This window comes from Lutjanus erythropterus, chromosome 9 (genome assembly GCF_056507025.1).
Source record: "Lutjanus erythropterus isolate fLutEry1 chromosome 9, fLutEry1.hap2, whole genome shotgun sequence".
NCBI lineage: Eukaryota > Metazoa > Chordata > Actinopteri > Lutjaniformes > Lutjanidae > Lutjanus > Lutjanus erythropterus.
In genome coordinates this window covers 28,333,054-28,345,140 of record NC_139325.1, presented here as the reverse complement: position 1 = coordinate 28,345,140, position 12,087 = coordinate 28,333,054, and the positions used below count along the sequence as shown (strand labels likewise).

The 12,087-nt window shown below is 41.0% G+C and overlaps 1 protein-coding gene across 1 annotated transcript in view; it reads right to left on the bottom strand.

Annotated features, from left to right (window-relative positions):
• Window positions 1-12,087, bottom strand: part of iglon5 (IgLON family member 5) — a 158,215-nt gene continuing 146,128 nt past the window's right edge. The window contains exons 5-8 of the mRNA XM_084727026.1: window positions 10,488-10,619; window positions 10,082-10,202; window positions 7,345-7,496; window positions 1-2,712 (exon numbers count right to left, since the gene is read on the bottom strand). Of these exons, the coding sequence (XP_084583152.1) occupies window positions 2,609-2,712; window positions 7,345-7,496; window positions 10,082-10,202; window positions 10,488-10,619 (509 nt within the window). The 3' untranslated portion in view covers window positions 1-2,608. The remainder of the gene's footprint in view (window positions 2,713-7,344; window positions 7,497-10,081; window positions 10,203-10,487; window positions 10,620-12,087) is intronic.

The window sequence follows — 12,087 nt, the reverse complement described above, 5'->3', positions numbered from 1 at the left end:
TTGAAATGGAATCCGTCATTATTTTTGGAGCAACAAGATGCATGCACAAACAGCGTGTGTTCTGTCACACAGACAACCCGACTTACATGGCAGAGGGCAAGACTTTCTGAGTACAACATGTAGTGTTTTTAGATTAAGGGCCATTTAAACAGAGCTTCACAATCATTTCATAGTACTGTACACAGTAAAAGTACAACAACAGACTTATTTGATATAACTTGTTAATGGAAAATCTTCAGATATTACACCACAGCTTTAACCATATCTGATACCTCTTGCACAGTAGAGTTAGGGGTTATTGCTGGTTTCAAACAAAATCAAACACACATTCAGACGACTGATTCAATACTGAGTTATTCCCCTTTAAGGTCGCAGTAGTCAGGGTTCAACCGGGGTAAACTCATCTCTCCGTGCAGGCTTGTTATGGCAAATTTGCATATAGTCGCTGCATGTGAGTGGAACAGTGTTTCAGCGGAGAAACGAGTGCCACCGTATTGAAAATATGGGCTTACCTCCCACTGTTTGTGCTGTGCAGGGGAACTGGATGGATAATTGTGCCATGGGGGTTTTGTAGTGCCCATGCCTGCATGTCACAGGTACACATTGGAGGGAGCACTGATGCACCAAGGCGAGCTTGTCCTTGAAGAGGATTCCTGTCAGTGGCAGGATTGAGCTTGATTTATGGGGGCCATCACTGGCTGGCAGGAGGGACAGGTGGAGCCCAGGCTCCTTCACTTAGCCAGCCACAGGTAATGGCTAATTACATCTTTATCTCCCTGCGGTCTGGCCGAACAAGAACCGACTCGCGGCCATGATCAGAGACTGACATGGATCCAAATCATTTATCTAGCTGGTCGGAGGGAGACACACTATGATAAGTGGACAAATATGCTTGTAAATGTGTGTGTGTGTGTGTGTGTGTGTGTGTGTGTGTGTGATGTGGTTAACAGCATGAGAAAAAAAGAGTCCGATACATAAACTGTTACAAATTATAAATTACATTGTCATTCACTGCTTCTGGACTTGGATGAAATAATCCCTCAGACTGTTTCAAATGCGTTTTTAAAAAGCTTGTCATGGCAAAATAGAGCACATCACTTCAAAAACTTTACATCTTTTTTTTTTGTTTTGTTTTGTTTTTTTCATCGTTCAATGTGTGTGACTTCTCAGAGTTAAAGTACAAAAATTATTTTTCCCACGCACGGCTCATTACCATCCGATTTTGTTCTCTTTTTTTTTTCTTCTTCTCACATGGAATTACTATTCATAGTTATTCAAATACTTATTAACATCATCATCATCTGTACTATTATTAACACCAAAAAAGTAAAAGCAGGTAACCTTGCAGAGGAAAACAGACACAGTGCAGGGAAGGGGAGCGAGGAGGGGAGGGGAGGGGAGGGGGTGTATGGACTCACGACAGGAACATCTCTAACCGGTACATGCTATCAACAAGCGACAAAGAGGATGGAGCCACAGCTTTGAAACACAAGATATTGTTGTCGGTGGACAGTCTCTTGCTGCTTCGGAAAACTGAAGCGAAGTCGAGGCTGATGGGAGTTCGGCCAAGGAAACTCTTTCTTTAGTTTCCTTGGGCGTGGCCTCTGTACTGCATATATTTACACTGGGGGAGGAGGAGGGGGGGCAAGGGAGGGGGTGACACGGAGCAGAGAACACTATAGCGATGCGAGGGGCGACTAGACAAGAGCACGTTGAACAGAGGGGGCTAAAAAGGTTTGGGTAGTGATGGCGTCTACATGCGGAACCTTGGTATAAACCCCCCGAATTACATAAAGGGGTAATTAAGACCGACATCGTCACCACCCACCCTTTTTTATACATTTTGACATCATTCATAGCAGCTTCACTGCTACACAGTTAAAATCAAAAATCCATACATGTGTCTGTGTGTGTGCAGGAGTGTGATCAACGGGTGACACTTCACATGGCCACCAATTGGACAATTTTCAAAAGGTCACATGACCGCCAGTACCACATTATAACTATAATTTCCATAAATATCCACCATAATATTGATTTGATGTATCATTTCCATAAGGCAAACATTGTAGGTGAGTCATTAGTCTGTGTAGTATATTACATAAATGATCGTCCAGTTGTTAGATTATCTATTTTCTCATTGATCACCGACACAATAATCATTAATATACACTCTCTATCAACATCAGCCGAGTGGTAATAATGAGGGGGAAACAAGGCGAAGAGGGAAGTACCAAGTCAGACAAATCTGCAAGGCATTCTGGGAAACAAAAAGAGAAAGAGAGACAGACCATGTGTGTGAGTGAGTGCGTGTGAGACAGAGGAAGAGATAATGACAATGATTTGACCTCGAAACTGAACTGAGAGTGCTGAGGTTTAGGAAGGGGGAGTGATGTGGTTGTGTGTGTTTTTTTTATGCGATGATTCAATGGCTCCTGGATTAATGCATATTCTTTTTGTTCACAGTGATGGGTTCGTAATTAAAGAATTTCATTTCCTTCTTCCTTTCCGTAGAGGGGAAGAGAGGGAGGGGGGGGGGGGGGAGGAGGAAGGGGGAGGCGGGGCTGTCAGGGGACGTTTAGGGACAATTCCAGTCGGAGCTCGATCTTTACACCTTCAGCAGGAGGAAAGCGGAGAGGGAGACCCAGACGCACACGCCGACGCTCATTCCTGCATGTAAAGCGGTCCCTCGCCCCTGTATGGCCCCCGGTCCTGGATGAAAACGGAAGGACCAGAAGAAGAAAAGAAGAGGAGGGGAGGGAGGAGAGAAATGTTTTGTTACATACACGCAGAAAGCTGCTGCTAGAAGTTTGCGACAGCTTGTATACATTCCTAAACATATTACAATTAATTAACCACATTAATTCTGAATCCTTGGTATAATTACTGTAAACAATTAAAGCTAGAGAGAAGGACTTTTACATATAGATGAACGTTACACTGGAGGTCTTTCCAAACAAGTTCACACAATGCTGATTAAGCATAGCCTGGGATTGCCAGAGTAATTCACAAATGTGAATCAATCTGGAATCTCTCAGTTCATGTTCGATTTCCAAGGGGCGTTATCAGCTGACGTAGACCAATGACATACATAGAGATGAACAACATGATAGCTCTACAATAGTGGAGCCAAAATGTCTTGATTGCCCCTTGGTGGCTGACTGCAGTATAAGTCATAAGCCACGCCCCCTCCATTTTAATGGAAGGAACTTGAGCCAAACTAAAAAAACCAAAGTACACGTCAAATAATTTTTTCACAAAGGTGTTTTCTGTCATTAAATTAGTTTTTGCTAATCTGTATTTCTGTCCAGTAGTGTGCTCAAGGGCATCAAATGAAGATATGTTTTTTTCTTTGCTCTGTTTTACAAAGAATATTTTATTGTTTAAGATCTCGAATGTCCTGTACGATCTATTATCATGTAGTAGTAATGGCCATAACTTAGATACTAGGCATGCATCAAGGAGCTGTTTTTCACTTCTTGTCTTAAAAACTAATGGATGGTGACATACTGTTAATTAAATGAAGCAACCATTACTACGTAGCAAGAAACAGCAGCTACAAGTATTTTAGAGGCACGGAGTATGTCATACGCATGTGCCGACAGTTTGTGCGTAATTAGTCTCACCGCCAGAACAGGGACAATTAAGTTTCACACTGCAGGTTTAAGAAAAAGTCTGTTTTACAACAGTGACATGGTGATTTTCAAAATTAGAACCACATTTCCTTTATCCTAACAGCTTTACACTTCTACTTGCACCATCTGAAGCCTCATTTCTGTTTTTATATGATAAAAAAACACTGAGCATCTGGACCCCATTAATACTCACTGTGTACTTAAAGTAGACAAAAGATGGAAAGCTGTGACATAATATCAAAGTTATTACATAGTTATAATGTTATAGACCTTCAGGGCTGCCATCTTGACTTGGCAAACACAGGTCAAACTAATATCATCAGTGATGGCTGTGTTCCATTTAGATGTCCCAGCAATCTAAGCCAGTGAGCCGGCATTAAAAAATGTCTAAACCAAGGTCTGAACCAAGGCTGTGTTTGTGTCTTTATTCCTACTCCTGCAACTATTTATAAAGGTCCTCAGGTCAAAAGCCAATTAAACATTTGGTCTTCACCTTTCACCATGTGATAGTGGCTCATTTTGATTCATTGAGTTGTTTTTCCTTATTCCGAATCTCACAATAGCCTGCCGCAATGTTTTGTAATTGTTCCAAAACATTAAAAAAAAAAAATTCATGCTCAAATTGATCTGGTCGAGAAAACCTCTTTTGGTCGGACCAAGGTTAATCCGGGGGAGGTTTCACACTTATAATCTTGGTTCAGAGCCAAATTTAGAGACAAGACCAGACGAAGTAGGTGTGAAAGCACCCTACACATCCTGAAACACCTGATGGAAAACAACCCATATTAATGTTATCAGTTACACCTATGTTTGACAAGTCGAAATGTCAATAGTGAGAAGTCTATTGACTTAAATAATTCAGTATGTTAATATGGTTAAACTAAAGTTACAAAGCCATTAAATTCTGTAGTCATAACCTGAGACTGGTTCTCCAGAAAACAAAACAAAATCAATATTATTTGATATAACATCAAGAATATTGTATTTGGGACACAAAATTAGACCACGATTGAAAGGACAATTGCAAGAAAACCTTAATAAACCCTCTCTCTTGCTGTTTTGTGTCATTATTCAGTCTAGCAGATTTCCAAAATCTAACCTGGTGGCTCATAATGTGACAGAGTGGAGTGGAAGCTAGTGCAGGCTGCCAATGGTCTCAGTAAGGGCCTCATTGGTTGAGGGTAATTACAATAATGTGCCAATTTTGATGTGATAGTGGGTTGTTGATGGTAAAATGCTACATGAGGCACCTTTTAAAATGGTGAACAAAAGAGGCACAAAAGCAGGGAAACAAAGTCAGGGGAGGCAATGACAGTGAGGGACAGCGTATGAATAGAAATGCCACAAAAGTATCCGATTATGGTCCAATTTTCCATGCCTGGTCCAGAACAGAGAGGGGTTTGTTGTGTTCTAATGATGGCAGGAGGAGATTAGGAAGAAAAGAGGAGGCAGAAGGACAGATGATGGAGAGATAGGCTGACAGAAGAGGCAGCGGTGGTGGAAAAAGAGAGAAGGAAGATGTATGGGTCTGACGGGGGAGTGAGTCATTGAAGGGAGACTGGCCGAGATAATGGGTAAAGGAATGAAAGAAGAAAGGGGATAGATGAAGGACTCACTTAAGATGGTAATGCCGAATGCACTACAGGGGAGGAGGGAGGGTAACGGGAAATGGAAGGGTAGGAAATCGCTCATTGGGGACAGTTAATGTGAATTGGGCTTGGAGTGAAATGACAACTTCTTGCGTAACGGGACAGAGCAGAGCGACAGTCTGTGTGTGTGCATGCAGGAAATGTGTACAGACGAGAGATGGAGGGTGAGAGTGTGAACGAATGAGAGAGAGAGAGAGAGAAAGAGAGAGGGTAATATAGGCAAGCAAAGCTTTAATGGGGCGGAGAATAACGAAAATGGGGAGAAGGAGGGAGGAGAGGGCTGAGAAAATGCTGTGCTGTGTGCAGAGCAAAAATGAGACGGGAAGGGAAAAGAAAAGGAAGGGGAAAACAGTGTGTCGATGCATATGTATCGTTTGGTTATGTGTCATGTCTGTTAAAGCTACTACAAGGAGTTTTTAACTAGTTATGAAACAGTCTCAATTTATTACCGATGCCTCTATATGATCTACGTAAGTTAACGAGACCATCCAGGAGAAGATTGGCTATTTCTGTATAGTTATTCTTAATACTTGCAAATGAGTCGGATTGTTCTTAAAATCGGACAAAATAAGCGTGTATTTACATTTTCGCAGACAAAGTTACAGTGAGTAGTCTGTTAGACAGTTAAAAAGACATTGGAGGAGGTATATTTTGTGGTTGTGGTAGTGGAAACACTACTGCTTTTGACCTTAAAAATCAACACAATATGTCAGTAGCACTGAATGAGTGTTAACGCTATGTCCCCCACCCCAGCTGCTATGCAGCTATAGCAGTCGATTAACCTTGCTGACTCATCTTGGACTGGGAACTCCAAGTTAACATGGCGAGCCTGGCAGCAGACAAAGCCTCTGAGACTGAAAGAGGTCTGACAGTAGGGATTAAATACAAAGGTCATTTTCTTGCCGGGTTTGGCTCCTGGCAGCCCGGGTTTAGTTGCACAGCTAACTGAGTTACAAACACCACAGTTACTGGTTAACTACTTTAGCAACAAGTAAAAGTCGGAGGTGGGCATGACATCACACCCGAGTTGAACGAGGGTGTGGCTGATTAAATCAGACACATGCTCATGAACAGCTTTCACTGCTGTTGATGTGCGAAGCAGCCATGTAGGATTTTGCAGCCGAGGTTGATGAGGTTCCTCTGGCTTCAGTTGAAATTTCCAGCTTGGAAATTCTGACTTCCCAGTTCAAATGGAAGGCACTACAAAGCCATCTTTCTATCCGAAAACTCAATAAGTGACCATGGCACTGTATTTCCTGTTGGTCTTGGAGACCGTGTTTGTTCCTGGTCCAGCTGTGTTCACTGGGAGACTACTGAGCCTGGTTCCATCACACACTAACGGCAGCTAAGATAGCAGAAACTTCAAAATCACCCAGAATTGAAGGCGGGCAGTCAGAGGAGGATATCAGAGAGAAACCCAGTAAGCATTTTCTCCATACAATATGATCTAGTTACAGTGTACAGAGTCATCATGTTGTGTTTTTGTTCCACTGACATAAATAAAGATAGAAGCTGCATGTAGCTAACTTTAGTTGCTGAAGCAGCCCACTGTAGTATACCCCAGCATAATCTGCTGTCACAGAAACCTCTATCCTGAAAGTGAAAAAAATCTAGCCAGTGGGGCCGTAACCATATTTGGATGAAAATGAACAGGGATTGAGGTGGCAAACTTCTGAAGGCACACTAATATGCCATACTGTTGCTGGGTAGCTAATTAATCTAACTTGATTGATGGGTAGATATTATGGGTTGAAACTGGCTGGTTCTAGTTTAAGTAAGCATGCGTTATTTTGTTTTAAAGAAAGAAAATATGATTGGATTTTATATAAATTTCTTTTGGCATATATTGTTAAATAGTTGCACAGTATTACTGGGAATGTGATCCGAAAGGGTTAAAAAGGCATTTTTCATTTTATCTTCATTTAAAACTTGTGCATTTTGACTGATAGAGAGAGGAGATAAATGTGAGCATTGTGAAAGCTCAGATTTGCATACATGTGTACACTTTGTCACTGTGTGCGTGCTCTTGCATGTGCAGTACTTCTGCAATGATAACTTACGAAACAGCAGCATGCTGGCGTTGGAAGCCCCCAGACGGTTTGAGGCAAAGCAGGTGTAGTTTCCAAAGTGTTTCTCTGTCACATTGGTGAACAGCAACAGCGAGCGCGTCTTCTCGTTTTTGATCCTCAGGGTGTTGTCATTCTCTACCGGCCTGGGTGGTGGTGGTGGTGGTGGTGGGGGGGGGTGGGGTGGAGCAAAAGAGAAGGAGAGAAGCAGGAAGAAAAAGAGTGTGACAGAAAAAGTGAGATAACACAACACAGCATCACACCTAGTGACTCAGTCCGCCTAAGAGGCTTTTTTCTCCGACTCTCCAGAGACGGCCATGCAACACAGTCCCCCTCCACACATCGGCTCTGTCTCACCTTGTACTAATAGTGAAATCTAACAGTCCATAAATAACAGAGACCTCCTGCTGGGGCCTATTATACTCTATTAACAGCTCTCTCTGGCTGGCAAAAGCTTGTCTAAGTACTTCTGCGTCTTGCTTTGCCTGATGCCAAATCACCCTCACTCTTCTATGCTCTCTGGGACCTTTTACAAACTTGGAAGGACATATTATGTGTAGGTAATAGAGAGGAAATAGGTTTCCAACAAGCTAATATTTCTCCAGAGATGGCAAAAACATACATGATTATCTCAAACCAATACTAGTGTCAGAGGTCAGTTGAATGGATGGCGCCCAAGACTGCGTCCACAGTTAATCTGCTGAATGTTAAACTGCTACTTATGTTGAAAATCACCAGCTTTTTGAGATCATTTTTATAAAGATATCTGTACATACTGAAATGGCAAAACAATTATCTCTTTTTCGTCCTCTTTTGGGTGTCAAACAACAAATTATCTAAGAAGACAGACAGATCCTGGTTGCTCTGCTGAGGCTCAGCCGGTTAATTCTCTGTTGTGTTCCCTCCCTTTGTATCTGACCACCTGCTGTATATGCAGTGTTTTAATATGACTGAACTCACAATTTAACTGTTCTCATTGATATACTTTCTGTGTCTGTTGTCAGACAACTGATTGGTATAAAACAGTGATTTGAGGCTCATAAATGCTACATTTTAACCAGGAACACCATTATTCCTGTGCTGCTACACTGAGACGTTGAACAATAAATGTCAACGTCACAAATCAACTAGAATTACCACCTTGCAGTTGTTTGCCTCTAGCAACCGACAAACCGACAAAGTTCTAGTTTACATCCATGTCTGTCCAGACTCATATAATATATGTAGTGAAGACTTTGAATGAATTTAATTTTTCATTTTTCAGTGAATAGTCTGATGGGAGAAACATGCTGTCGCCACTTAGAGACTATTTTTTAAAGAAGAGTACAGACGACTTATAGAGCTTTATCATTTGGTGCAACAATAATCAGACATGCTGCTGCAAAGAAGCTACAAATTCTAAAATGTGGATGCTCCACACACATCTTCAGCCTGACAGCACAGTTCAAGTTAAGTGTCACTTATTCTGTGTCCAACCAAATGTGAAATATGGTCATAATCTCCCCTTCTGTTCATGAGTTATGGGGTTGGATAATGGCCAGAAAAGTGTTTTTTACAGAACATTATGATGTCACATTGAAGCTGACCTTTTGGATATAAAATGTCAGCGCTTCATAATTTTATCCTATTAGACATTATGTGACATTTTGTCAAAATTAGTGCATGAATTCTTGAGTTATGGCCAAAAATGTGTTTTGTGAGGTTACAGTAACCTTTGACCACCAAAATCTAATAAGCTGATTCTTGAATCCAAGTGGATGTTTGTGCCAAATTTGAAGAAATACCCTCTTGAGTGTTTATGAGAATGGGATGGACAGACAGGCAGACGTATTGGGTTTTTCCACTGTCATTGTTGGCCACGTTGAGTCAAACCATTCTGCACTGATCTGAATTTCCATTACCACTTATAACCACGTGGGTTGCATTGACAACTCAACACATGTCTGTGCAGGGAAGCAGAAAGAAAGAGTTTTTAAAAGTCTGTCTGTGTTCAGCTGTCATTACATTTATAGCACTCAACTGAATCTCTGTGGTTTGAAGTTTGGTTTCTCTCCTGCATTTCTGTCAGTTGTTACTCCTGATGAAAACCCAACATTTCATGATTTAGCTGGTTCATAATAAAAGGTTTTAAATAATGAAATACTGGGGCTGAATAATTTATAGGAAATAAAATGAATTTATCCACTGTTTTACTGCCACTTGACTCAAGACTAGTGTGCATCAGTGAAAAGACACACCTTCAAGTGGTAGCCCTGTTGTAATGGAGATGCAAATCCTTGCTGTGCTGAGATTGACGTGCCGAGTCAAACCGAGTTCAACCAACCCAGCACATGTGTACGGAAAAGGGGCTATTATTGCTCTGGCCACAGCTCTCAGCAGTGCAGAAGCACAGAAAGACAGGTTAATGTCAGTGTCTATGTAATGCATACAGAATGGGTTAGAGGGAAAGTTGTCTTATTCTCTTAACCACTATAACCCCCAGCTGTGTCTGAGAAGGTCTACATTACTGTTTGAAAAGCTCAGTTTCTACATCAACACAAAAATGCAAGGCCGGTGTTTCTGAATCATTCAAGTCTGCAGAGCATTTAAAAAATATATTTTGGGTGTAAAAAACATCTGCTTTGTGAGGCCCTAAGGCCATGGGTAAAGAAAAACATGGAATTTAGATTAAGTTGGCTCAGCGTGGACAAGGTCAAAAATAAAAGAGCAGTGAACTCTCTGGTGGTCTCACCTATGGTCATCTCTGTACCACTCGAAGGCCGCTGGAGGGACCGCCATGGCTTCACAACGCAAGATGGCTGTCTTACCCAAATGAGCTGGCATGTTCTTCATGTCTGTGATCATCGGAGGGTCTGTCAGAGAAAACGAGGGGAGAAACGAATGGACAAATAGAAGCAGGGGATTCAGTAATTACTACTGCCTTCACGGAGAAGTCAAGCCAGGTCAGCCCCGGGTTGCGAACAAGGTTGAAAAACCCTCAGAGAAAACAAAATTAAGATGTATGAATTCATACATAATAATGCATCTACAGAATTTACATATATCATTAATACATCATGGTGCTATAGCATGAGAGGTCCAGTGTGAGGTGAATTATCACCTCTGGGCTGCTGTGTGGCACACAGAGGGATACTTACAGTTGACCGTGACTTTGACCTTGCGCTGATCGGGCGGAGCCACTCCATTGTTGGTGATGCATTCGTAGTCCTCGGCCTGCTGCCTCTTAATCTCTGTGATGTCTAGGAACTCCCCCTCACTCACCAACCCATCTATTGACATAAGGAAGATGTCAAAGGTCACAATATATCGAACAGAAGGAGACTCAGGCTACTGATTTAAGGTTTACTACTTGAGATTCAGCTGCAGGTGGACTGACACTCAATTTATAGCAAAGATGATTTAAGAGCATGGGGGAGGCATGGATGCATAAATCAGATAACAAAATATAATGCATATTTAGAGAGTATTTTAGAAAACTTCTCCAATATTGACATATGGGGCTGGGTGATATGGTGGAAATCAATATCACAATATAACTATTGTCCGCAAATGATATACACGAATATCACAAGACAAGATTACATGTAAATCTCACAATTTTAATGTTTAATGCAATGAACTGTGCTCTCACGTATATGTTATCAAACATGAAATTAAAACTGCAGTAGGCTGCATATCGGTTGTAATTTTGGCTGAAATATCAAATTTTGACCATTGCATGTGACTAACAATATCTAATTTAATATTTCCTTTAAAAAGCATGTGTCTGTGAGTGCTAACACTTTTGTATTTAGTTTTTTAAAGAGGCCATATTATTTTTTTTGGTTGTAGCTGCAGCATCTCTGTTCACTCTCTGTTTGAAACTGTTTGTTTTAGCTCTTGTCTCTTTAAGGTCCCGAGCCCGTTCCAAATTCTGTTCTAAAGTGGCAGTGTATAATACAAACATGCTACATAGTGATGTCAAAAACAAACGAACAAAACAAAGACTGGATTATAGAGAAAGCGTTTCAGGTGTGGCATGGACTGTTAAATGAACAAAAAGCTCTATAACACATTAAAGTAAAGGGAAGAATCCAAAAAGCATACAATGTAATATGGCCACTTTAAAAAACTAGAGAAATAGCACATAACAAGTAAACTACAGTGACTCAGTACAAACAAGGGTCATATGGGTTCCTCATGTCTGGTGTTTTTTTATTTTTTCAGAAATATATGGTGCAACAGTCAAACAGGTAAAAACACAAGACAGTGTGAAGAGTACGTTTGTAAATATAAGTATGTAAGATAAAAAAAACATAAGGACATAACCTGAAAAATCTTATGCTTATGACACAAACATAAGCATAACATAAATAATGCAGAGACAAAGACTGTAGTGCAACACAATAGATTAGAGCTATGGCAACATCTGCTAAATTTCCGATACCTCCTTTGCCTATAATGGCATGTAGTACAAAGAACAAACAAACAAACAAACAAACAAAAAAAGACAGAATTGAAAGGAGAAGATGAAAGTTATAGTTAAGCCCAGTTCATGATGAAATGAAACTTGCAACTACTTGCAATGCGCTGGCCTGCAATATTTTGAAATGAGTGGGTGTATCATGTCCATCACAACAACTCTGTTCTGTTCCTAAGCTCCAACTGCCACTGTTCAGACTTTTAGCAGCTGGATATAATTTGTAGCATCTGAAAATATGAATCTGCACAGAAGTAGTGAGTTGCTTTTTATAGGTA